The sequence below is a fragment of the Megalobrama amblycephala genome, linkage group LG16, assembly GCF_018812025.1.
Source record: "Megalobrama amblycephala isolate DHTTF-2021 linkage group LG16, ASM1881202v1, whole genome shotgun sequence".
Taxonomy (NCBI): Eukaryota; Metazoa; Chordata; class Actinopteri; order Cypriniformes; family Xenocyprididae; genus Megalobrama; species Megalobrama amblycephala.
Window position 1 is genome coordinate 10,190,218 of NC_063059.1, and position 26,713 is coordinate 10,216,930.

Sequence of the window (26,713 nt, forward strand, 5' to 3'; positions counted from 1 at the left end):
CACTTGGGGTCAAACGCCCCCTACGGTTTTTCCCAAAATAACCACTAGATTGAGTCAAGATACTTTTTTGTTGTTGCTATGGGCTATGTTGACAAGAGAGATTTCACAGTATTAACTGTGAAGCTTTCGCTGGCGACGTACTTCACGGTAATTTCACGGTAATTCATCTAATTTTCAACAGTTCGAAAATAGAGTTTTAAAGCTTGATGTTTTGCAAAACATCACAGTTATATATAATATGAGAACAGTAAGGCCTGTAGTTATGAAGTACATTTAAGGAAAACATATTTATTTTTTTTAAATGACAATTTTTTTTCAAACACCGTCTGTGGGGTAGCCACGAAGGGTAAAACACCCCTTCTCACTATCATAATTACTGTAGTTACTCTGTCCTCAACATCAAATCCTTTGTTGTTCCATCAAATGTAATCTAACTAGGTGGTTGAATAAAAATATTTGGACTTTATATCTAAAAATTACCTCAAGTTAGCATCAGCTAGCTAGTTAGCTAGCATCAGCTAACAATTTTCAAATAGTCTACAATAAGAAGTCTAAAAAAAGTACTTTTTTGTAATTCATATTGGTTATGGTTCATATTTCATTGCTGATTTAGTTTATTTTAGTTGTGGTGGTAATAGTAGTAAGTGTTTGTACTCTGATTTTGCTGTAAATGTATAAAGCAAATCGTTTTGACAGAGTGGGGGCATAAAACAACCCCCTTGATACAAATTTATTTCTTACTAAAAATGGACATTTTTCCACTTGGTTTATAATTTATGTAAATGTCAATAAAACTATGATAACTATACTGTACATTTAACTTTTGTTTCATAGGAAAAATGACTTACAAAGTCCTTAAGGGGGTGTTTTCCCCCACTCTACCCTATGTAGGCTATCTTTCTAATGACAGAATCTGCATGTTCAACTATTGACATTTACATAAACACCTTGCTCTGTTTTCAGCACTGATATACTAATGGTAAATGTCACAGAGAGATGGTTTTGATATTTTCATTTTCCCCTGACATCATCATATACACATTTTCCACTGTTGACGGACCAACTGACCTCATGTGAGATAAGTAATATGAAACTTATCACTTATTTGGCTGTATTTTTTCACAAGGACAAGATGTAGGAGATAAATTCAGATACATGAATCAGAGTCAAATGGTTTTTATTCTCTCCTCTTGGGAGAACTCATGATAAATGTGTCTGAAGGCCTCTTGAGGGCGCTTGTGAGCTACACAACGCTTCCCTCCAATTCCAAATGATTGACACACCTGAGGATGCACAAATTTAAATAATAATAATAAAACAGAAGTACAGGCCTGTGTTGTACAAAGTTTGACGCTTAAACAGAGCCGTTTGGTGCAGGAGAGCGGAGGGATGAAGGGATTTTGTGTCTGAGACGCGTGATTACGTTGGGATCTGCCGAAGTCTCAGCCGTTGTGTTACCGCTGGCGTTTAGTGCCGCACGATAGCACACATCTTATTCCCCGGCGCTTCGGTGTGACAAACCCGGAGATCAGTTTGAAATAATGAACACGCTCACACACACAACCTCTCCATCTTGTCCTTATGATGTTGTTCTCACAAGGGGGAAATGTAAGTCTGTAACTGCTGTCGGAACAGGTCTGACTGGCTCCTTTGTGTTCTGCTGTTCTTCTGTTTATTGCCGAGCCGCTGATCAATGCCGAGAAGAGTGTTAACTTCTGGTCACCTGGTATGAACTAGACACCCAGAGAGAGAGAGAGAAATATAAAATAAAAAAAGATTAGAAAGGAAATAATGGGGGACAGAATGGCTATTTGTGTGCTTTATCAATTTTCTCAAGCAAAAAAAAGAAAAAAAAAAAAGAAAAGAAAAAAAAGTGAAGTCATTTTGATAATTCATCAAGGCACCTTTTTTTTCTTTGAAGGAAACAGAAATAAAACATACAAAACAGTTCGTCAACATTAACATTATGCACATAAGCGGCAGTACAAAATTATAAAAATGATTCTTGATCAATGTAGAATGATGTATTTTTTAATAAACTGTGATCAGATTTTCACCTGTGGGAATGCTCTTAACAAGTCAACTGAAATACGGTTTTATTAAAGAGTTATTTCACCCAAAAATGAAAATTCTGTCATTTATTACTTACCCTCATGTCGTTCCACACCTGTAAGACCTTCGTTCATCTTCGGAACACAAATTAAGGATATTTTTGATAAAATACGATGACTCAACCTTAATGTTATGAAGTGATGAGAATACTTTTTGTGCACCCAAAAAACTAAATAACGACTTTATTCAACAATATCTAGTGATGGGCGATTTCAAAACACTGCTTCATGAAGCTTCGAAGCTTTACAAATCTTTTGTTTCGAATCAATGGTTCGGAGAATGTATCAAACTGCCAAAGTTACGTGATTTCAGTAAATGAGGCTTCTTTACCTCTTAAGTGTTTTAAAATTTCAATGGTTCACCACTGGGGGGGTGTGACTTTGGCAGTTTGATACACACTCCGAACCACTGATTCGAAACAAAAGAAAGCTTTTAAAGATTCATGAAGCAGTGTTTTGAAATCGCCCATCACTAGATATTGTTGAATAAAGTTGTTATTTTGGTTGTTTTGGCGCACAAAAAGTTTTCTCGTTGCTTCATAACATTAAGGTTGAACCACTGTGGTCACATGAACTGTTTTAAATGTGTCTTTAGTAGCTTTCTGGCCATCTGAAAGTGTTAATTGTCTTGCTGGCAATGGAGGCCTCACTGAGCCATCGGATTTTTATCAAAAATATCTTAATTTGTGTTCCGAAGATGAACGAAGGTTTTACGGGTGTGGAACGACATGAGGGTGAGTAATTAATGACAGAATTTTCATTTTTGGGTGAACTAACCCTTTAACGTTGGAATGAAATGGAAGTTACCAATAGTCCTTTCTTACTTTTCTGTGATGTATATGTGAGTGAAATGGCTTCTCGAGAAAAAAAAAAAAAAAAAAATGTAGGGCGGGACTTGATTTTGTCCATTGACTGGATAGAATTGGAATTGATTGGATGGTTGGATCGTTGTGGTTTGCTATTGGTCGCTCTCATGTGAGTGACAGGTTGTCCCACCCTTGCACCATTAAACACATCATTAGAGAAGAGATGTTGTTGCAAGAGGGAGGGGAAGCTGTTTTGATTAAAAATTACAAGGGCAGATTGATTAAAAAAAAATGATGTGCACAGATATATAATTTATATATAAAACAATAAGAATGGTCAATTCTGATTTCATGGTGACTTTAAAAGTGTGTGCAAAATGACTGCTTGCTTACAAAATTTACCCTTCCCTCCAAAGTCATATAATGTAACTTTATAGCCCATAGGGCATTAAATATTCCACTAAATATAACATAAATCAGCTGTTAAAGCCTTTAGCGGGTTTTCACATCAGCTCTGTGAGAGGTAAAGCCATGTCAACAGCTGCTTTTTTCCAGGTAAAGTGTTAACGTTTGTAACAATTTTGCAAAGAAAGAAAATTACGCCTTTTTGCCTTAATAGCTGAGACCATTTGAAGGCTCTTTTCAAAGAGAAGCATGTCATTATTCTTCTCTTATATTACTAAAATTATATACTGTTTTGTTGTCTCTCTTGCACAAGTCAATTCAGTTGACATTCTGCCCATGCAGTTGCTGTGTATTTTCATTTTTAAATTTCCATTTTAAAATGGCACAGAGAGTGTATAATAAGCACATTAAAGTTAAACTCTTTGCATTCATCATATGTGGCAAGATTGAAATCATGTGCTTTGGAACAATCTGTATAAAAGCCTTATTGGCGTCTAAACACAATGAAGTCTGTAATGATTATAAAGACACATCATAAAGTTACAAAAGAGGTCAAAAGTTATTAGGCGCTCAATCATTGAATGCATTCAAGCAGCAAACAATGGCTATGTATGGATAGCATACTACTTTTACAGTTGATACAGTATATAGCATGTATTCTATGCACAGTATGCAAATGTTCTATATGCATAGGTAAATTGAATTAATTACTACATTTGCCTAAATAATCAGTTTACAGGAGAGCTAACAGCATGGACTACTGTATGTATCCCATAATACACCCCATCTATTTCCAGTGTGCCAAAAGTGAAAACATCTTTACACAAAATCTAAATAACAGAGCAAAATAACCACTCTTATTTAAGAGATGATGCCAAGGTAACACTTTAGAACAAGGTTTCTTTCCTGTTAAAGGTACACCATGTAACTTTTTTTTAATCAAAATTAACAGAATATAAATAATGAGTCAATACATCATCAGTCCTTTTAAAGCGTGTTTTTGTCTTACCCTGATTGACTATGGTAAGCCTATTATAAGTATTTATATTTTAAACCTGTCGGGATGGATTTCACAGGAAATTGCGTACTTATGAGCAGTAGGATAACCATATGTGACCTCACCCATGCTTGAAAAATGAGTCGCAATGAGCAAATTATCAAAAATGAGTTATTGTTATTTTCACATTCTCTATTAAAAAAACCTTCAAAATTATGTAGCCTATGATTTTTTTTTTTTTTTTTGGAATCCGACAAAAAATGACTGAGCTACACCTGTTTGAAGTCGATAGAATCAGCAAAGTCAATTTTGAGAAAAATCGAGTTCAAGTTTTCTGAAGGTTCCAAAACAAAATCACCAAGCAACCATACCTTGAAATCCCTGGTAATACCACCAAATTTGGCACAAAACCCAGAACCTACGGAGCCCCGGACATGACATGCAGGGAAAAAAAACAGCGCACGATTTACTAATTAGTTCCCTCGATTTACTAAAACGTGCGCAAGATTTACTATTTTGTTCCCTATATGGGAACAAAATTTGTTCCCATTTGTTCCCATATATTTGTTCCCTACATGATTTATAAATCATGCACATGATTTATAAATCGAGGGAATGAATTAGTAAATCGTGCCCACGATTAAATTTTTTTTTCTTGCATGTCATGTGCGGGGCTCCGTAAAAACCCATATCTAAAGGAAAAATATATATATTCAACTTTTTTTCCTTGATTCCACAGTTGTTCGATTAACATTAAAGGCACAGTATGTTTTTTTGTTTGTTTTTTTTCCGCTAGGGGTCGCTAAACTATAAAACAATGACAAAGGCATAAATAGACCCCTTAATCGCCTACATCACTGTGACGTCACCGCTCTAGCTGGAGGCAAAACATAAATAAGAACTCATAGCAGGCGCGCTAAAAGTTTGAGGTTTTGACTTTAAAATGTCGTCTTGTTGTGTTTTTGGCTGCCAGAATAGAAGGAACAGGACTTTTGGTCCAAAACTATAGTTTTACCAGATCCCGGCAGACATTCCTTCACAGAAATCAAAAAGATAATTGTAGTTGAATGCAATACGGCGTACAGACTGGACAGAGACGATCATAAATAATGCTTGTGTTTGCAGTGCACACTTCATATCAGGTAAAATAATCGATGCATATTTAATGGTGTGTTGGTTTTATCTAGTACAAATCAGCAAGTTTCTGTATTATAGGTGAAAAGTCGCCAACTTTCAGGGCACTAGCTAGCTTAAATGTTAAACAAACATACAGCGATAGATGTGTGTGCCATCCTTTGAATGGTCTCTTAAAATAATCCACATTGCTAGCCATAATCATAGTTAGCCCAGCATTAGGTTACATTAGACAATAAGCCTTGACAAAATTCCCCGAACCACCCGAAAGTAATTCATATATTGTCTAGAAAACATCCAAAACTTAAGTTAATTTACAAAAAGCTCTGTCACGGTCCCGCAGAGTCAGTGACTGTACATATTCGGACAGTTCTGAACCTTCTTCTGCATCTATGTTTAATAAATCCCTCCAAAAACATGCTACCTTACGGTTGTCAACATTGAGTCCAGCATCTCTTTTTGCCTCCAGCTAAGCCCCGCCCACCAGGAAACATTGCAGTGTTTACAAACTTTTAAGGGGTCTATTGATGACGCAGTGAATGAGCTTGGAATCATGGAACTTGTCGCCATGCTGACAGATCTAATAATATTTATGTGGAAATAATGTTTATGGATGAGTGAATGCATTCATGTTTTTAACATGACAGTGATATGAAGCAGGGCGTGGCCAACAATAACGGGGTGCGATTGCTAATGAGACAGGGTAACACTTTATAATAACTGCACACTATGAAGCTTTAGTTAAGCATTAGTTAATAGTTATTTCATCACTTATAAAGCATTAATAGACATTAGTAAGTAGTTTATAAATACAGCTATAATTGCTTTATTCTTGATTTATAAGCATATCTATAATGTGTTTAATAATTGTATTTTCATACTTTATTAATAATCAATTTATCATTTCTAAATTAAGTATTACATTATTTACAAACCAGTTATTTAGGAGTTGTCAGTAGTTCATTTAGTAAGTGTAAGTAAATGATTAATAAACTATTTAAACATTCATTTATACATCTTATTATTTAGACACATAGTAATAGTTACTTAGTGTGTTAGTAAATGTTTTATTAACACATATTCCTACTGCAATTCATGATTAATTCAGGTAGTTATAAAACATTTAGAAGTAGTCAGTTAACTATTTTTGTGAGCTCATCTAAAGTGAGGACTATTTATGCTTTGTAAAGCTTTTATAAATGAGATTTAAAGGTTCAGTGATCTTCTGCACTGCTGTTCTCTAATGTTTTAAAGTTAGTACCGAGGTAATTTTGACACTAGGAATATGTTAATAAAGCATTTATTAACACACAGAGTAACTAATACTATATGTCTAAATAATAAGATGCATAAATGTACATTTAAATATTTTATTAATCATTTACTGACACTTCCTAAATGATCTTATGAACCACTGACAACTCCTAAATTACTGGTTTGTGAATAATGTAATACATAATTTAGAAATGATAAATTGATCATTAATAAAGTATGAAAATACAATTATTAAACTCATTATAGATATGCTTATAAATCAAGAACAAAGCATTTATAGCTGTATTTATAAATGGCTTACTAATGTCTATTCATGTTTTATAAATGAGGAATTAACTATTTACTAATGCTTAACTAATGCTTCATAGCGTGAGTTATTCTAAAGTGTTACCAGAGACAGATATCAGTGCCACACGTGAGTCACAGGGGATACAAAGGAAGGAGGACATTTCATACCAAACTACTTGCAAGTGCTAAAATACTATTAATACAGGTCAGTTTATTTGATGAATTAAAATTGTGAGCTAGCGCAGCGCTGTTTCACTTGGTCTAACATAACACTATCATACTAAACTGCATTTGTGTGTGTTGAAAGTTGTAATGTTATTCTATGTATTAGTTTGTTGGCTGTATGAGACTAACAGTAAGCTAGATCAACATTAGAATATCATACTGATGATATTCTAACACTTCATCGTGTTGAGCTATATAACATTGATTCGTCTTATGTACATTCGCTTACCTTGTCTAATAACGTGCAAGAGCGGCGTCTCTGTCAAGTCAAAGTTTGTCGCAAAACTCTCACTATCTCAGAAACGCCACGCCGATATTGATCCTCATTTTATTTCTCCTTTTGGCCCAAAATTTGCTTGCCATGGTCCATAATGTTTTAACAAAACAACAAGAACAACAGTGTGCCGCTAGCTTGGTTACTATGCAGTACAAGCGGAAATAAAGCAGTTATTACGTCATTGACAGGTGACAAGTGACAAGGGAGGAACGGGCACTATTTAAAATTGTGAATTTCTCTGAATTTACAAATTCTTGGAAACATTTAGGATAATCTGAATGAAATATATAACACTGTGCAAGTGGTTTTTGGATATTTTAATATAAAAATCTTACATATTGTGCCTTTAATGAAACAGACAACCTAAGACATACTGTACCACACGGATCTAATTCTAATATGATGTTACACAACAGATGTTTTTTTTTTCCCAACAGTTAACCAAACGTTCACTTAAAACATGTTTGCGTGAATACTTGTCAAGACAGATTTTTTGAAATACTGTAATATGTGTATATCGGGATTGCACGCTGTCTGAGGTGTCTTTGTGTGAGCGCTCTGGATCTGTCAGTCAGCGTAAGATAATTTTGTTTACATCAGCATGAGTTTGAAAATCACATTTCATTGGTTCATGCCATCGAGAATTCACTATGAATATTCACAAAGTTGGAATGCTACGCTTTACAAAGATACCAGACTGGAAGCGCCAGTCGTCAAGAAGCGAGCAGAGAAAAACTGCATTTTTCATGGTCAAAGGAAAGGTACTCCTCTCAGAAAACATACAAATAAAGATACTTTTAGATGTTTAATTGCTATTTGGAGCATTGGGATCGCTAGACAAGGACTTAATGAACAAATTTTTGTGAAAACCTCAAATTAGACCAAAATTGACATTTTTCACTTGTTTTGCCTGTAGTGCATTCCAACTCATTTTGCCAGCACAGGTCACATATTCATCTGCACAGTCACACAGAGCTAAAGCACAACCAAAAAAAGTACTTCCGTAAAATGATTGCAGTTTTGTTTTTTTAACTGCTAGAGGGCCAACAATTACATAGTGTAAATAAAAAAACAATAAAAAAAATATTTATTGGTGTTTTACTAGTTATTATATATAAATACTGGTTTAAAATGTTATATACAATTATTAATTACTGAATATATTAAATTATGTGCAGTATATACTGTATACCACCTACTATTTTAGCCTAATATTCAGAATGGCATACTGTTTATATAAAAATATATTTAAGCAGTCCAAAAGAATGAAAATATTACCCTTTTGGCAGTCCAATAAAAAAAAAAATAATAATTGCCCAAGACAATTTTCCCTTAACAGGGACAAATAAAGTATAAAGTAATAAATCAAGAAAGGTATAAAAATGGCTGCTTATACTATTTCCAGTTTATTCATCATGCATTGTGTGCATGCAGTATTCTCCACACTGTGTTCTGTTGTATACATAGTGCACATTTTGTCAAATAAGCATACTGCACAGTCTATACTATACTGAAGAAATAATATGTTTGGTAGTATGCCATTGACTTTAACTTTAAACATTACACAAACACACACTAGAGAGATTTTGCTCACCTTCCTTTGCCAATTCGACACCGTGGGATTCGTTTAACTTTTCCACCTTTCAGACGGAGGATGAAAAAAAAAAGTGAGGAAAGAGGTTTGAGGATTTCAAACGTGACTGTTCGAAGCAATCATGACTGAAACTTGAAGTTGGGTTAACTTACAACCAAGCACCAAAATTCCCATCACGAAAAGAACAGCAGCAATGGTCAACCCTACTTGACGCAGAGATGTGTAATCTAAAAAAAAAAAAAAAAAAAAAAAAAAAAAATCATGTTATGCATAAATAAATACACACACACACAACAATCTGGTCTAACAGTCTAAAAACATACGTAAGTCACGTTAATTTTAATTTCATGTGACGGGTGTCACATACGGCCTTAAATCACTGTGTCTCTCCCTCAGAAGAAGAAGCAGCAAAAGTCAGTTTTATTAACAAATCTTAAACTTCACATTCAGCAATGTAACATACATGAATTATCCCCAGTAGCAGATCTACACAGGTTGGAGCTGGGGAAGGAGGAGGGTTCTGAAAGCTTGCTGCAGACTGCTAACAGCAAACAATGCCAAATATTTGAATGTTTGAGCAGCAAGCTCATTGGCCGCTGATGCAACAGCAACCAGTCAGCTGTACTGTGAGATAATGATGCTACGAAACGAGTTAAAGACCCATCAGCCTGCACCGTCAGAGTTTCATGCCAGAACTAGGTGAAAACAGCAATAATAATATAACATTATAATAAAATGTTTTATGAGCTCTCTAAATTTTAGTGTGAATCTCACAAACATGATCACATCACACCCCAAGATCAAAGATTTTTTTTTAAATTGTATTGCGGTAAAATTTCTTTTTTTCTTTCTTTTTTTTTTTTTTAATTGCACTTAAACATTTTTATTAAGTAATTATTATAGTATGCCCTTTTCCTAAGGGACTTTTGTCTGGTAGCTGATCCCCCCCCCCCACACACCTTTGAAGTAACAGTGAACATCAATCGGCATAAAACACCCTTAACTGATGACTCTGGAACATATTCAGGCACTTATAAACTCAGTTCCTGGGGAATGATTGCAGAACAGAGGCATCTACGGGTCACGGCTAATGAGGCTATTTCTTGAACATCAGATGCCCTGTAGCTGCCCTAACAATAGGAAGTGATTGAAACAGCGACTGTCGCCAAGTCAAAAGCTTTAAATTACAGCACTTGAGTCAGTAATAGTTCTCCCATGTTCGGCACCTCTGTGCTTCTTATAAACACAATACTTTCCACTGACAGGGAGATTGAGTTCCTCCGGTCTTTGTGTGCGGACGCACTGTCAGCGGCTTGTATGCCGCTGTACCAGAAAAAACAGCAGACAATTAACATCTGAACAGCACAGCTGTGACGTTAAAAATGAAACTGTCACATTTCTTGATTAGTCGTCAACGGGTTACACAAGACAGAGTTATTATAGTTAACTAAAACACTGCGTTCGAATATGCCTACTTCCATACTATATAGCAGGCGAAAAAACATTATGTGAGCTGAGTAGTATGTAGTGATGGGCTATTTTGAAATACTGCTTCATGAAGCTTCAAAACTTTTATGAATCTTTTGTTTCGAATCAGTGGTTCGGAGTGTGTATCAAATGGCCAAAGTCACATGATTTCAGTAAACGAGGCTTTGTTGCATCATAACTGTTTCACCGCTGGGGAGTGATGATCTCTGAGAACCTATAAATAATGCAGATTCACTGAGATCGCTGCCCAGTGTCAATGGTTTTTACCTGATCTTTGATCAGTTTTATACATTTGTAGATGTTTTAATTAGACATTAGTATAATTAAAAGGTATAATAGTAGTTAATACTCTCTTAATTGGTCTGTTTAGCTGAGCCATCCATGGAACAAACAAAACTGAAAAATTGATAATATATGCAATTCTGAGGAATTATGAGTATTTAAATTGAGTAGTACAGTTTGGTGGCCTTTTTGAAGCCGCCTTGGTAAATTATCTCAGAGGCTGAGTATGTTGGCCTTCTCTTGCTATAAAACAAAGCTGTTGAGGCCTCAGCTCACCTTAGCTCGAGCTAGACAGTGAAACCAAGTGTGTCGGCCCTCTGCGGGCCGCTGTGATGTGTTGTATTTTAGGATGAGTGTAGTTGGCCAACTCATATTCTAGAGAGTTGTTTTGTTTAGGCCTCTGCTCTCCTGAGCTCCAGCTAGACAGTGACATCAAATGTGTCAGATCCTCTGTGGGCCGTTGTGGTGAGCTGTCTTTTAGCCTTGAGTGTGTTTGGCCTCCTCTCGTTATAGAGAGTTGTTTTACTGAGGCCTCCAGTCACTTGAGCTCCAGCTAGACAGTGACATCAGGTGTTCGGCCCCCAGTCTGGCTGCCTTGGTAAACTGTCTTTTGAAGTTAAGCATGGTTGGACTCCTGTCCAATAAGACAGTGAAATCAGGTGTTCGGGCCTTGGTTTGGCCCCCTTGATAAACTGTTTTTATATTGAGCTGGTTGGCTTCCTTTCACTATAGAGAGTCATTCTTCTGAGGTCACAGCTCACCTGGGCTCAAGTTAGACAGTAACATCAAGTGTTCTGCCCTATGTAGGCCGCTATGATAATCTATCTTTGGATCTGAGTATGACTGGCCTCCTCTCGCTATAGAGAGCATTTCTGCTGAGGCCTCTGCTCACCTGAGCTCCAGTTAGACAGTGCATCAGGTTTTGGCCCTCTGTGAGGCCGCTTTGGTAAACTGTCTCTAAGGTTGAGTAGGGCTGGCCACTTCTCGCTTTTGAGAGTCATTCTGCTGAGGCTTCCGCTCACCTGAACTCTAGTTAGGCAGTGACATTAAGTGTCCGGCCCTCCGGGATGCTGATAAACTGTCCTAACGCTGAAGCTCCAGATGGACTGTGACATCAAGTGTTGGTCCTCTGTGAGGCTGCCTTGGTAAACTCTCTAAGGTTGAGTAGGGCTGGCCTCCTCTCATTTATGAGAGTCGTTCTGGTGAGGCTTCTGCTCACCTGAGCTCCAGCTAGACAGTGACATCAAATGTCCGGCCCCCTGTGAGGCCACCTTGGTCTTTGATTGGACCTGTCCCTGGCCCTATTTTTTTTTTTTTTTTGGCTCAGAGATGCTGATTTCTAGTCAGGCAGGATTGAGCATGTCTTTTCAGCTCCCCTGGGGTCCTCAGGGGTTTAACCTGATCCCCCTAGTATAGTGACAAGGTGAGGGAACTCACTTTTCTCTTTTCCTGTATTCCCTTAAAGGGAATACAGGAAAATTCCCTGACAGGCATTACCAGAACTTGAGCTCTGCCCTGGGGCAGGCACTCTTTTCCTGACCCAGTAAGGGTTTTTCCTTGCATAGGGCATGGGCCTTGGTTGTGGCCTTAGGGAATAGTGTCACTGACAGCCCTGTGTTTGACCTGAGTGAGGGATTGGTCTCTGGCATCTAAGTCTATTGAGCCCTCTTTTTGCTTATCTTAGCCTTTTAGGCAGTTGTTCCCTCAGTATAGCGGAGTAGGTACATCCCCATAGTTTCTTCGGGTGCAGTGTGAGTTCTCATTCGAAAGAGCACATCTCAGTTTATGCATGTAGTCATGGGTCCCTGAGAAGTGGAATGAGACACTGCATCTAGCTGCCATGCTTCGGGGATACCTGGTAACGTCTCCTTCAGACAAAGAAGTTGTTGACGTACTACAAGTGCCCTATTGTACTTACAGTCGCACACATAGTCACTTCTCGGGCTATCGCCGGCCAATGACATTGTGTGACAATCATGTGCTTCAGACACACGCTGGAGGCATTCCCCATATTGTCTTCGGACGCAGTGTCTCGTTCCACTTCTCAGGGAACCACGGTTACATGTGTAACCTGAGACATTTTATTCATGTTTAGCCTGAGATTTTGTTGCATTTACACTGTTCTGACCAGCAGGCATCACCAGCGAAAGGCATTTTGAACGTTTTGAAACAGTGAATCATTTTGCAAAGCAATTTGTTCATTTATTTGCTAATTTTCTCCCATCACTAGTAGTATGTCCAATTTCATTGTGGCGACCAGGGGCGGGCGAGAGCCGTGAGGGAACGGCGCAAGGCCGGTGACGCAAGTGATAACGAGCATCACCTGGGAGGCGCACCGGCCTTGAGTCTCTCACGGAGGAGCTCCGGGAGCATAAAAGGAGGAGCGACGACCGTGAAGGACGAGAGAGGACCAGGCCTGGATATTATTTTATGTTTTATTATGTTTGTGTGGCCGGCAGACGTCCGCGAAGGTCTGCCGGCATTACTTTCATTTTGTTTGTTTATTTTGAGATTAAAGTTTTGTTGAATGTTCGCCGGTTCCCGCCTCCTTCCAGGACGGCAGCCACCCCACCTCGTCCCAGGAGCACGGCATCCGGGTCTCCGTCCCACCTTTCACAAGGCTCCAGTACCACTGCCTCGGGCAGCCTCTCGCGGTCTACACACACTCCCGCGCTGCCCGAACTACGCAGCACCGCGATCCCCCTTAGCAGCGAGGGCTCTCCGACAGCATGTCCCTCCTTCCTCCCGGGTTTCGGCACCAATGTAACACAGTTCGTAAAAATGGGAAGAAGGAGGCAGGAACCGGCGAACATTCAAGTGGCACGTGGCTTAGGTCACGTGACAGTGGCAACATGGCGGATATTGTATGTCCGAATTTAATTCATACAAAATATAGAACATACTGTACATTTTTAACAGTTGTGAAGTAAGTTTCAAACCAAATGTAGTACCTATGCAGTATGCAATTTCGGACACAGCAAAACTATTAAACATTTATTTTAATCAAAATAAAGCTGAAATAAAATAAAATGTAATTATTAGTTGAAAAACTTAAACTTAAATTTCAGTTTATTGCCAAGGCAGCATTTTGAATTTCAATTTAGTTATAAGTAGAAGCATAAAAATTATTAACAGGAAATAAATAAAAAGTAAGACTAATTAAAACTGAAATAAAATGAAATTAAACCTAAATAGCAATATAAAAAAAGAATAAAATGACAAAAGCACATAATGAATTGAACACAAATTAAACTAGAATTAACACAAAATTAAAACAAATAAAATTCAATTCGAAACTGAAATATTTAAAAAAAGAAGAAAAACCATCAAATTGCTAAAACTATAATAGTATATAAATAATATAAAATAACCCTGTGATTATATTACTGTGATGTTTTACCATCCATTAAGTGAGAATCATAAGTCCAATAACTTAGAAACATTCTAGCACAACTCTTCCCCAAAAAACATGATTTAAAGTTTCATCCATGTCTATAGCACAAACGGTGTGGGATGATTTATAGGCCGACGTTTAATACTTTGGGTTAGGGGTTTGTTCCAGTGGTAACTGTGATGTCTGCATTAGCAAGCAGCATTAATTACTGATTGATTAAATAGATACTTACTGTAAGTAAACGGCTTATCCCATCTCTTATCTGTTGAGGAAAATGTACAGTTTAGATAGATTTTGACATATAAACAAGACCTGAAAACAGTCTATATGCCTATAAAATGTATTGGACTTTATACTTTTCTTAATATGCAAAATAAGCTACTATTATATGTGTGGGTGTGTGCTGGCATATTTGTGTTCATTATGATGGATACATGAGCCTGCTGCTTCTAATGGCTCTAATGGGATGACACAATCAGAGGACTTTTCCTTTCACCTGTCCACCTTAAATGATCTCCAACATGAATTTCCTATGATCCAATCAGGGTTGAGCCAATGAGATGCTGTTTATGCAAATGACTTAATGATTTGTAGTGAAAAGTAATGGAGACTGATATGGGTTTTTCATATTTCATATATGCATTTGGAATTTAAAAGGATATCTTACCCAAAAATTATGCAATGAAAAGTACTAATTTTTTTTGTTTCTTTTGCATTTCAGTACAATTTAATTTTTTTATGTTGACCATTTATATATGTACATATTTATATTTGTATATTTTTAGATAGTATTTATACACAAAAGTCACAAAATCTTTTTGAAAACAGGGGGAAACTACCTCCTCCAATATATCACCCTATCATGAGTGAAAAGTCAGTCAAATAAGCACCAGATGAGGAAGATGAGAAAGTTTACCCCACACAGTTTTGGAGGTTGTGGAGGTTCTGGTGCTGGTGGTGGTGGTGGTGGTGGTGGTGGTAACGTCAGTTGCTATGAGAAAATGAGAGGGAGGGGAGGTCAGGGAGAAAGACAAGGAGAGAAACCTAATCTAGCATGTACATTCTTTCCTCAAATTCACAAAATTATGAATAGGAGTGAGCTTTTGAATCCCGTTTTTGTCCATAAATTTAGGTTGACAGCAAAGACTTTCAGTGTGAAAAGCAGACGCTTCCCCCTTATCTCAATCCTATGGATTTGTCCGTAATTGCTTCTAATTAAATTCCAGCAGCACTCATTCTCTGTCCGGCCCTGTCTTTCAAATTCAATTCTTGCATATTTCAATGGCACGCTCTCCCAGGATATATGGTTGGTTGATTCTTCATAAAGCATATCAGCTCACCACGACAGTGCTCCGCAATCCCGCAGAAATGCAGCATTATCTTTAAGCCTCTCAGCATGGAAAGAGCGTTGAACATTTTCTAATTACCTGCTAATTAGTTTCTAAGTTATGTGTGCCCTTGATATGAATTGCATGAGTAAAGAGGAAGCCTCTCAGCTATTCATGCAATCCCTGGCTCTGTTACCCTCCCCCAATCCCACAATTCCACACTGAAAGTCCTTCTGTTTGAGTCTGAGGTTTTACCAAAGTTATACTTCAGTCATAGCCATCAAAGCTTACGCTGTATGTCAGATGTCTTGTTGGGGGTCAAAGCAGAGGTCACAGAGGAGTCTGTAGAGATGTTTGTGATCGGCGCAGGTACGGTGGGGGTCATTGTCACCCCTGTTTCATCCTGGTTAACTGGAGGAACAAGGAGAACACTTTTGTGATTGAATTGTATTTGAGTTATGAGATGGTGATACAAGTCAAAAACAAAAAGCGCTGGTTTATTATGCCACCAGAAATCAATTCCTTCCGAGACAGATTAAACTTTACAGAGTATGTTATCAAGGTGAGGGAAACCAGGGAATGTTGCTACACATTTTGTACTGGATCTGTAACTCAGTTTAGCTCTGTTGCAAACACTTAGATTCAAAACAGCAAACATAGCATAGAATAAACAGATAAAACATGAACTAACAATTCTGTAAGACATAATAGGCAATCTCCGAATGGTTATGCAGGGAAATAAAAATGTAAAAAAAAAAAAAAATCCTACCATGACCCATGGTTCTAGTAGCGTTGGACGGAGGTGTAGAACTTTCTGGAGGTGTAGAGCTTTCCAGGAGGTGTAGAGCTTTCCGGTAGTGTCGTGGTATCTGTTTTTGTCACATTCTCAACTGCGTAACCTTTACAGACAGAAAAAGACACATTTTGGCTTTGGAGTAAAAGACATCATCTGCTTCTTTAAAGACAGAAAAAGTTTGGATAAAGAAATCTTGTGTTTCTCTTTAAGTAATATAGAGTAAGCAACTACCTATACGTGGTCATTTGGATGCTGATCATACTCTCACATATTTTAGAGTTGCTGTAAAGTAAGTTTTCTGGCATACTGTTCAAGATCTTGGGATATTGATTTCCCAGGGGAATTTTCAACAATGTGCCCTGGCAAGTTTTCAAATATTATTTTAAAGGCTGATGGGTATCTTATGATATTATTTATAGTGTATAAAAAGACCAGAAAATGGCATTAACACACACCCGCTTAAAATGGACAATATCTATTGCATAGATGAACTGACTTATAATTTTAGGCTTAAAAAAAAATGTATTTCAAAGTAACAGTGAGAAAGGAAGTTTGTATTAAATATGAAGACACCATATAAAAAAGATAAAGATAATAAAGGAGAGATTTATTATTATTAAAACTACAGAATGAGTGAGTTAGATTGTGATTGGCTGTGTTCTGTGGCACTGTCCAATCACTGATACTCTCATTAAGGCTGTGGAGACAAATATCTGAGATTGTTACAAGACGACCTGAGGAATTTTTAGAGCATAACCAACATTCTCCTCCTGACACCATTATAACTTATGAGTGTTTGAAGAACACATTCAGCACAATGATCATGGCTGACTTCAGAGTTCAAGATTACACATGCAGCAGATGAATGCAAATGTATTCTGAGTCTGGCATAATAACAGTGTGGTGATGTAGAGTGCAGTGGTTTGTAATGAAGGCAGGCCTCTCATAGACCCTGCCACAGAACAAGGACTAATTGTGGTCTAGCAGAGATGAGTCGCAGCATTTTTGTATGCATTTTCCGGCTACACACAGTTTTTCCAATGAATCTCTTCACAAGATGAATGGCCACATGAGACTGAGCAATTCTTCTGGCAAACACTGTGATTACTTGCAGAAAGACTATAATCAATCTTTTATCGGAAATATTCATGTGAAAAATCCCACATATTAGACCTGCTGGTCATTTGTGGTTTTTGGTAATGTAGGATTTTATTAAAAATAGGCTTTATTAGATTATGCTGACAAATGTTTATAGTGTATAGCCTATGTGTAACGTAATAAAAGATGGAGTGAATGTGTGTGTGTGTGTGTGTGTGTGTGTGTGTGAAAGAGAGAAAGGAGCAGGATAGTGAAAACTCACATCTGAAGACAAGTAACAGAAAAAAGGACACCTCTCGCAACATGATCTGAAAAAGAGAAAACACCCACAATCACAAATACACAAACAGGTTATACTTAGAAAGAATGTCTCCATGTTCTCCATGTACAAAATTACTTTGAGATTTTCCCACAAAGTTCTGCTGTTACTTTAGCATTCTATTCTCTTCTATTCTATCGCACCTTTAAAGCAATATGAAATGCCATTTGCAACCAATTTTACTTTCTATAATGTGAATTGTTTAAAGGGTTATTTCACCCAAAAATTAAAATTCTGTCATTAATTACTTACGCAATCATTAATTAATTACCCACACCCGTAAGACCTTCATTCATCTTCAGAACACAAATTAAGATATTTTTCATAAAATCCAATGGCTCAGTGAGACCTGCATTGCCAGCAAGACAATTAACACTTTAAAATGCCCAAAAATGTACTAAAAACATATTTAAAACAGTTCATGTGACTACAGTGGTTCAACCATAATGTTATGAAGCGAACGAGAATACTTTTTGTGCGCCAAAAAAACAAAATAATGACTTTATTCAACAATATCTAGAGATAGACGATTGTGTGAGTGGTTCGGAGCGTGTATCAAACTGCCAAAGTCACGCCCCCTAATGGTGAACCATTGGAATTTCGAAACACTTATGACAAAACGAAGCCTCGTTTACTGAAATCATGTGACTTTGGCAGTTTGATACGTGCTCCAAACCACTGATTTGTAAAGCTTTCAAGCTTCATGAAGGAGTGTTTTGAAATTGCCCATCATTAGATATTGTTGAATAAAGTCGTTATTTTGTTTTTTTTGGCACACAAAGAGTATTCTTGTCGCTTCATAATATTAAGGTTGAACCACTGTAGTCACATGATCTGTTTTAAATATGTCTTTAGTATTCTGGGCATTTGAAAGTGTTAATTATCTTGCTGGCAATGGAGGTCCTCACTGAGCCATCAGATTTTATTGAAAATATCTTAATTTGTGTTCCGAAGATGAATGAAGGTCTTACAGGTGTGGAACGACATGATGGTGAGTAATTAATGACAGAATTATCATTTTTGTGTGAAATAACCCTTTAATATTGCAGAAACAAGTTTGGTCACACTTTTTGGGGAACAAATTCACTATTAACTACAACTTTCTCCTCATTGTACTTGTAGTTAGTAAGTTGTAGTTGTTAAGTTTAGGCATTGGGTAGGATTAAGGGACGTAGAATAGTCATGCATAATAAGACATTAATATGTGATTTATAAATACTTCTAAACAGCCAATATGCTAATAATATGTGTTAATAACTAGTTAATAGTGAAAATTAGCCCCTAAAATGTTACCAAATGTTTTATGCTTATTCATTGGTGATTAATTGCATAGTTGGATAGTAGAAAAGTATGTTACGAATTGTGTGTGTAGAAAAGTGTGTTACCAGAATGAGAGTTTGCCAAGACAATGCCTAAATGTACTACCAGTCTTTCTTATAAAAGATTTCTTTTTTCAAATAAATGCTGTTTTGTTGAACTAAAAAAAATAATGGTTTCCACAAAAATATTAAGCAGCACTGTTTTCAACATTGATAATAATAAGAAATGTTTCTCGAGCAGCAAATCATCATATTAGAATGATTTCTGAAGGATCATGAGACACTGAAGACTGGAGTAATGATGCTGAAAATTCAGCTATGCTTTACAGAAATACATTACATTTTAAAATATATTAAAATAGAAAACATTTATTTTAAATTGTAATAATATTTCACTATATTTCTGTTTTTACTGTATTTTTGATCAAATAAATACAGTCTTGGTGAGCATAAGGCTTCTATCAAAAACATTAAAAAACAACAACAAAAAAAACTTACTTTTGAAAGGTAGTAAGTAGGGTCATTTAAGATTTAATTTTGAATATTTAGCAACTGCGTATGTCATGGTGCTTTACGATCTTCTCATACTGCCGTAAACATTCTGCCCGTGTAATGAGGGTGTTTGAGATGAAAGGTCTTGACATTTCCCAACATTACCATTAGCCAATCAATTCTGAGATGGTTGTTTTAGAAATTTGTGCCTTTTGATCCATTAAAGCCAAACAATAGAAGACTGCCAGTGTTTCTGATGGGAGGGGTTACTTAGCAACAGTGACATGAGCAAGCGCATAATACAAACACTGGATTATGACACATCAGATGACAGGCCGGCATTACAGTCACCAAGCTCTCCATTAGTATAATCAAACAACAGCAGGACCAAAATACTGCAATCCTGTAGGTGTGGAGAACAGACTGCTGCAGCCAAAACTCATGGCTTTAAATATGAACCAATGATAGCAGAGTAATAGTGTGTCAGGGAAAGCGGGGTAAGATGTGTCACTGGGTAAACTGTCGCCCCTGTGCACATATATTTAGAAAAGATACATTACAAGGATGCACATGAGAATGATGTGACATTTTCCATGTCAGATTTTCTATAATCATGCAAGTTGATAAAAAAAGCAATGAATTAATAAAATTAACATTTTTTCCCCAAAATGATACACTACTGTTCAAGAATTTTGGGGTTGGTAAATGTTGTAAGTTTTTGTAAGAAGTCTCTTATGCTCACCAAGGCTGCATTATTTGATTAAAAATGCAGTAAAATCTGTAATAATGTGAAATATTATTACAATTTAAAAGATTTTTTTTTCTGTCTTGATATATATTTAAAATGTAATTTATTCCTGTAATGCAAAGCTTTAGTGTCTCATGATCCTTCAGAAATCTGATGAAAATATGATGATTTGATGATAAAGAAACATTTATTATTGTTATCAATGTTGAAAACAGTTGTGCTGCTTAATATTTCTTATGATACTTTTTTAAGGATTCTTAGATGAATAGAAAGTTCAAAATAACAGCATTAAGCCTCGTGCACACCGGGATGATTATCACGCACGCTTATCACCAGCGTTTTTTCGACGCATCTTTGTGTTCATATCCAAGCGATTTTCACTGGTGATCACCTACAGATTCACTCCCTGACAGTATATGGCGCTTGTGCTTAGTGCAAGTGAACAGTAGTGCAAATAAAATATTTATGAATTAGACATTCTAAATAATATTTCTTGAATGTAAATAAAACAATAAAAATACAGATATATAATGGCATATATGGCATATACATGACATGTGGAGATGGTAGTCAGAAACGGTAGTGCAAATAACTCACAATGACAGTAGTGCAAGTGAACGGTAGTGCAAATAAACATAAATATGAAATAACATTCTCAACTGTATTTCTGGAAAAACAAAAAACAAAAAAAACAAAAAAAAAAAACAATAAAAATACAGAAATAAAATGGCCTACACATCTATTAGTGTGGCCAAGAACTGGCAGAGCACCCATTAGGGTTGAACGGTGTACCGGTAACTACGGTAGTATCGCGATACTAAAGCTTCAAAATACTGGCGATGCCATTGTATTTTTTAAACGGTAGTATCGTCAGTACCTTAAGGAATGTTGTATGTGCGGCAGGTACACTTAAATTGAACATGCGTGCCTTGCAAAAACATTACAAGAGACTGCCGTTGACTGTCTGCTGTGCCCTGTGTAGTAAATGCTCTGTAGAATTAGCGCCTTATTGTTTTCTGATGCTTCAGTTAATTTTGCAATGAGATAAAGCTGCACTTGCACGTTGTTGTTCGCAGTGCATTTTATCTGGAGAAAGGGTCTGAAATTCACTTAATTAACATCATAAAATCTTTATATAAGAATGAATTCTCACAGTTTTTCCATTGCTCATTTGACCACTTCTAGAAAAGATTAAATAGTTTGTTTCTAGAAACATCTTTGCGAACACGATTCAGATAACTGCAATTCCATTCATCAATAAGCTATAGCAGCTTTGCACTCGGTTCTTATCAATCATATCAATGGTGAATTTATTATTATAAATGTATTATATGTTTTAATATACATACTGCTCTCCAGTCAGGGTTAGATATTTCAAGATGGCAAAAATGCTCCTGATAGTTCGTGACACAAGCAAGAGCGCTGTTTTTGTTTCGTTTCTAACGGTGCGTTCACACTTGTAGTTCAGTTCGTTTGGTTAATTTGGTCTGGACCAAAGAAGAAGAAAAAAAAAAAACATTTAGTCCTGGTTCGATTAGCGTTCAGATTGGCAATCACTGAACCAAAAGATACCAAACCTAAAGGCATAGGGATACATACACAACGTGATTGGTCGGATTTTATGACGTATTTTGAGACGGAACTTACCGAACATCCAAAACAATAGGTTTGTTCGAGATGCATCGGCGCTGCGCAGACCGATCGGCGTATGACATCAAACTCCTGCGAGAGCGTTTGGAGAGCATATGATTCCTTATGCTTTTGAATCGCTCTCGCGGTACTTTGATGTCATACACCGATCGGTCTGCGCAGCGCCGATGCATCTCAAACAAGCTCAATGCTGTGTGCTGATGTAAATGCGCTCATTATGTGTGCATAGCGGTGCGTAGCCTGCATGTGATGGTATTTTGGCCAGCTGGGAACTCGTGAAGAGCTTATAAAATGTGTAAAGTAGTCAAAACAGCGGCGGGAATCCCTCCGTCACACACAAACAATCTGCTGCGTGGAGACGCGCGTCTGATGCCTGTGATGGGCAAACTCGCGACTATGACGAGAAAAACCGACATGCGTGAGTATTCTGTCCTTTTTAGGGTCTCCTCTTCCTGTTTTTGGTTCGTTTACATGTCTTTGGTCCGTGTTGCGTTCATAATCATTCGAACCGCACCAGAGTTCGTTTGGAAGCGGACCGAGACCCATCTTTTCAGCGGTCTCGGTCTGCTTGTTTGGTGCGCACACTTCGGTAAAGTTGGTTTTATATTCGCACATTCAGACATCAGTATTCAATAGCCTTGTTAATCACACTACATTGGACATTAAGTGGACATTCACAAGTAAATATGCCATTAAAACAATGTTTGCCTATTTTGATCGACTGTAAAAAATGTTGTAAGTTGCCAATCGTTGGTTGTCAATATCATGTCGCTGCTTAAAATTCGCAAACATTAATTTATTGCACATTTATTGGAAAGTCTGAATTTATCAGAAGTCCGAATGCGTGAATATAAAACCGACTTTACCGAAGTGGTGCGCACCAGGGTTCGGATGGAAGCGTTCACACATGCTCAAATGTACCGCACTAACCGAGCAATCGCACCAGGGTTCGTTTTAATCGAACCAAACATGACAAGTGTGAACGCACCCTAAATTAATCTGTTTTTGAACAAATTGGGCGAGTCACTGACTCACTAATCCATTCATTAAGACAGTCATTTGCTTCGTTCCTGAATGAATCAGCCGTTTTGAAGGAATCGGTTGAATGATTCATTGACTTAATCATTAACACTTGCTGCCACCTACTGGCAACTTTAGTCTCCCATCTAAAAGTAGGCCTATTCTATCTTTTTTTACCATCTAAAAGTAGGTATATTCTATCATTTTTTTCTGCCAACATTTTTATTTCTATATTCAAATTTTTATATTTGAAACATTAATATCATAACATTATTTATGCAATTGTAATTGAAGTGTAAATGCATAAATGCTACATCGTAATGTCAGTTCATAAAGCTTCTGTGCAGTGCTAAGATGAATTTTGTTTACAATGATTCATTTGATTGGTAATAAAAGCCTGTTATCCATTCTCATTAATGAAGTATTCGGAGAAAAATCTGATCTGTTTTCATGTTTTTATGAAAGTTTGGTTCATTTTGTATACTGCATGGTATCGCGATACTACTTGGTATTGTGATACTTCAGCTGGTATAGTATCATAAGACATTTTTATGGTATCGTGACAACCCTAGCACCTAGTCTACTTACTTCCTCTTTGTCGTCTTCTTCTTATCAATGTGTGCTCGGCAAGACCGTTTTGTGCTTGAGCGCCACCAACTTGTGTTTTACTATAACTTCAGTAGCTCCAAGCACGTGAACAAAAAAGCCAATCTCATTGGTTGGCCAGTTTTTAACACTAACACGGCATGGGCTCACGATTAATCCATGCATCCTCACGCGCATTTCGTCAGTAAAGCGGTTCCCTGATTACCCAAGGTGCCATCACCTGCTTTTTGGTTTTTTTTTAAATGAAGCGGCATTTAATAGACAGAGCCGTAGGTCACTGAAAAGCCACGCAATATCGCGTTCATATCGCAGATGGCGTCGCCTGCGATAATGAACGCGATATTGCGTGGCTTGTCCGTGAACTACGGCTCCGTCTATTAAAAGGCGCTGCGTTTAAAAACAGGTGATGGCGATTTAGCGGTAATCAGGGAACCGGCTTTACTGACGAAATGCGCGTGAGAATAGCATGCGATTAATCGTGCAGCCCTACTAACACGGCATGTCAAACCCAAAAACGAACCCAAGGTGTTTTTTTTTTTTTTTTTTAAATTATGCTTTTACACCTGGCGTTTGGCATGTTGGTGTGCACACTCACATTGGCGCCCTTTGTTTAGTCACGAGGCGTTAATCATGGTGATAAGCGCATGCGATTATCGTGCCGGTGTGCACAAACCTTTATGCGAAATAGAAATTTTTGTAACAATGCAAAAAAATTCTTTACTTTTCACATTTTAATGCATTCTTTCTCAATAAAAGTATCAATTACTTTAAAAAAAAGAGAAAAGTACACTTTTGAATGGTAGTTTAGCTGTGATCTAAACTATGCCAGATGCTTCGGGGTAAGTTGTGCCAGCATCAAAATTTATAGTAATACTGAGATTTGCATTCAAATGCAAGAAATACTGTTACATTCATCTTGTTGACAAGTAGGGGTCAATCTTTCTAATAATCCGAGGGAGAAACAGTGTAAAACCGTTGAGTAAATGTAACATTACTAAATGCACAATGCACTCACCATAATAATATCACAAATAACAGGCAGTTAGTAACAAACACTAATTTGTTTTATTTTTTGAAGGGTTGAAATTTAATTTATAATCATTTAAATCATACAAAAATAATTTTAAATAGATTTAAAAAAAAAAACCTCCACAAGTGTTTGAATAGTTTCATGCTATCTGGTCTGATTTGGTAACAATATTGCAACACATTGTGCAATGATCTGCATGAGAGGAAAAGCTTCCTGTAAGCCGGCAGAAATGTGGCCCTATGCTAAAATCTGCACATGGAGAATGCAACGCAGCAGGAAACCTTTGTATCCTTATAGTTAAATTGTATCAGATTCAATTAAGTTATAAATTTAATTACAAGTATGACTGTTGACATGTCAAAGATAATTAAAGCATCATATCACAGCTTTAGGCTAGCGAAACATTTTCTGAATAAATGAGCAAATTGTGATACAGTTATCTCCACTTCACCTACAACAACAAATAAGAAGGGATGTGGTGCCATTTTGTTTTAATTTTACTATGCATTACTTCCTGTAAAGTACTGCTGTCCACATGTTATCACTGAACATTCAATTTAAGTTACAGTTGAACGTTTAGATCAAGCCAATAGTTTGTATCGTGTATAACACCAATTTAATGCAGAGATGACTCGAGTCATAAAGAAATAGAGTGAATGTCTCAACGGACCTATCCATTAATGTGCAACAGCTTTCAAAGTAACATTCCTAACATGGCATTAACTATTAAAATAATACAAACTCAAACAACTTCATAAGCTGATACTGTGTAAAGTGTTTGTGACATTACATTATTGTGTCATAAAGTAAAATTTTTTATTATTTTTATATGCACTAAAATATGGCTCATTTTCTTCATGCAAAATTATTTTCTTCAGATTTTGGGGTGAAATATGACCTATAACATTTCTACATGAAATACAGCTTTTCCTGACCTTTGTCTTTTCAAACCATTCCAAACATTCATAATAACAATAAATAAGTATACTACACATTTATTTGCCCCTTTTCCATAAATTCTAATCTTTTATTTTGTGGCCTCCGAGACCTTTTTTCATTAGAAGTAGCCACTTTGATATATGTGAGGGCAAGTCTGTATTGAACTGTGGCTGTGTAACTGCAGGTGAGTGAGTATGTTTACCTGTTTCTAAAGACAGATCGTCCTCTGGGTCTTACATGATCGATGGATCAGATAAACGATAAGGCTGGTCCACAGTGACCTCACATGCTTGGAGCACGTGTGCCTTCCCTCTATATCTTTACTTTTCTCTCATTCTCTAATGCTTACCTTGTATGTAATACTCAACAAGCTCAAAATCTCTTAAAATAAGTCTAACTTCAAATATTAACTGTTTTGTTTCACTTACCTTGATGCTCATTTTGATCTTGCGTATCACATCCAATCAGAGTTGAACAGAGTGCAGCATCTGTCAGTTCCTTGTAACGGAAAGGAAATGTAAGTTGGGCAGATGATTGACCACGCCCTTGTCAAACTTCCTTGTCCTCAGACTTCCTCTCACAGTCTGTCGTTCTCACTGGTGCTGAGGCCCCTCAGCCCCTCACTCCATCCACATCTGCCAGTCCTCTTTTATGCCCGTCTCATCAGCTATTGTCTACAGTTCAAACTGTGTTAATGCCAGCCTCTCACATTGTGTGTGTATCAGCACTGTAGCTCATTGCCTAAGCAGCTCTTTGTGTCTGTTCATTCAAAATCTACCCTGAGATCAAAATAAAGTCTGTATGTATATGCAATACACAAATACAAATTATTTTATTAAATTTTTATTGTTATACCAATGTAGAAAAAAACAACAACATATTTGCTTATCAGGCAAATTTAATTTGTCGGTCAATAAAATGTGGATAAAATGTGTAAAAACCATAGACTTGAATTTAAGCCTCTGGTGCTCTTCGCGTGGCGGTCAAATTTTTTTAAAAATTATTATTTCAATGAAATTGATGCACTGTATTTTAGTTTGATAATGATTTTATTTATTTATTTATTTATTTATTTATTTTTGCATATATTTA

At 36.8% G+C, this 26,713-nt stretch overlaps 1 protein-coding gene across 2 annotated transcripts; it reads right to left on the reverse strand.

Moving 5' to 3' along the window:
* Positions 1–1,160: 1,160 nt before the first annotated feature.
* fxyd5 (FXYD domain containing ion transport regulator 5) lies at positions 1,161–26,204 on the reverse strand. Of its 2 annotated transcripts, none has more exons than XM_048161529.1 (9): positions 26,050–26,204; positions 17,761–17,806; positions 16,374–16,503; positions 15,896–16,015; positions 15,193–15,267; positions 14,509–14,538; positions 9,265–9,339; positions 9,113–9,158; positions 1,161–1,733 (listed from the first exon to the last, which is right to left on the reverse strand). In XM_048161529.1, exons 3-9 carry the CDS (start codon positions 16,381–16,383, stop codon positions 1,709–1,711), a joined length of 381 nt encoding a protein of 126 aa, XP_048017486.1. In that variant the 5' UTR covers positions 16,384–16,503; positions 17,761–17,806; positions 26,050–26,204; the 3' UTR covers positions 1,161–1,708. The 2 variants fall into 2 exon arrangements, with proteins under 2 accessions (XP_048017486.1, XP_048017487.1); XM_048161530.1 differs by lacking the exon at positions 26,050–26,204 and adding an exon at positions 25,824–25,933.
* Positions 26,205–26,713: the final 509 nt, after the last annotated feature.

Coding starts and splice junctions, on each gene's coding strand:
- fxyd5 (XM_048161529.1), bottom strand. Junction 9,340..14,508: donor GGATAAGCCGTTTACTTACA/GTAAGTATCTAT, acceptor TTTTTTTTTTAG/ATTACACATCTCTGCGTCAA. Junction 1,734..9,112: donor TGTCGAATTGGCAAAGGAAG/GTGAGCAAAATC, acceptor CTGGGTGTCTAG/TTCATACCAGGTGACCAGAA.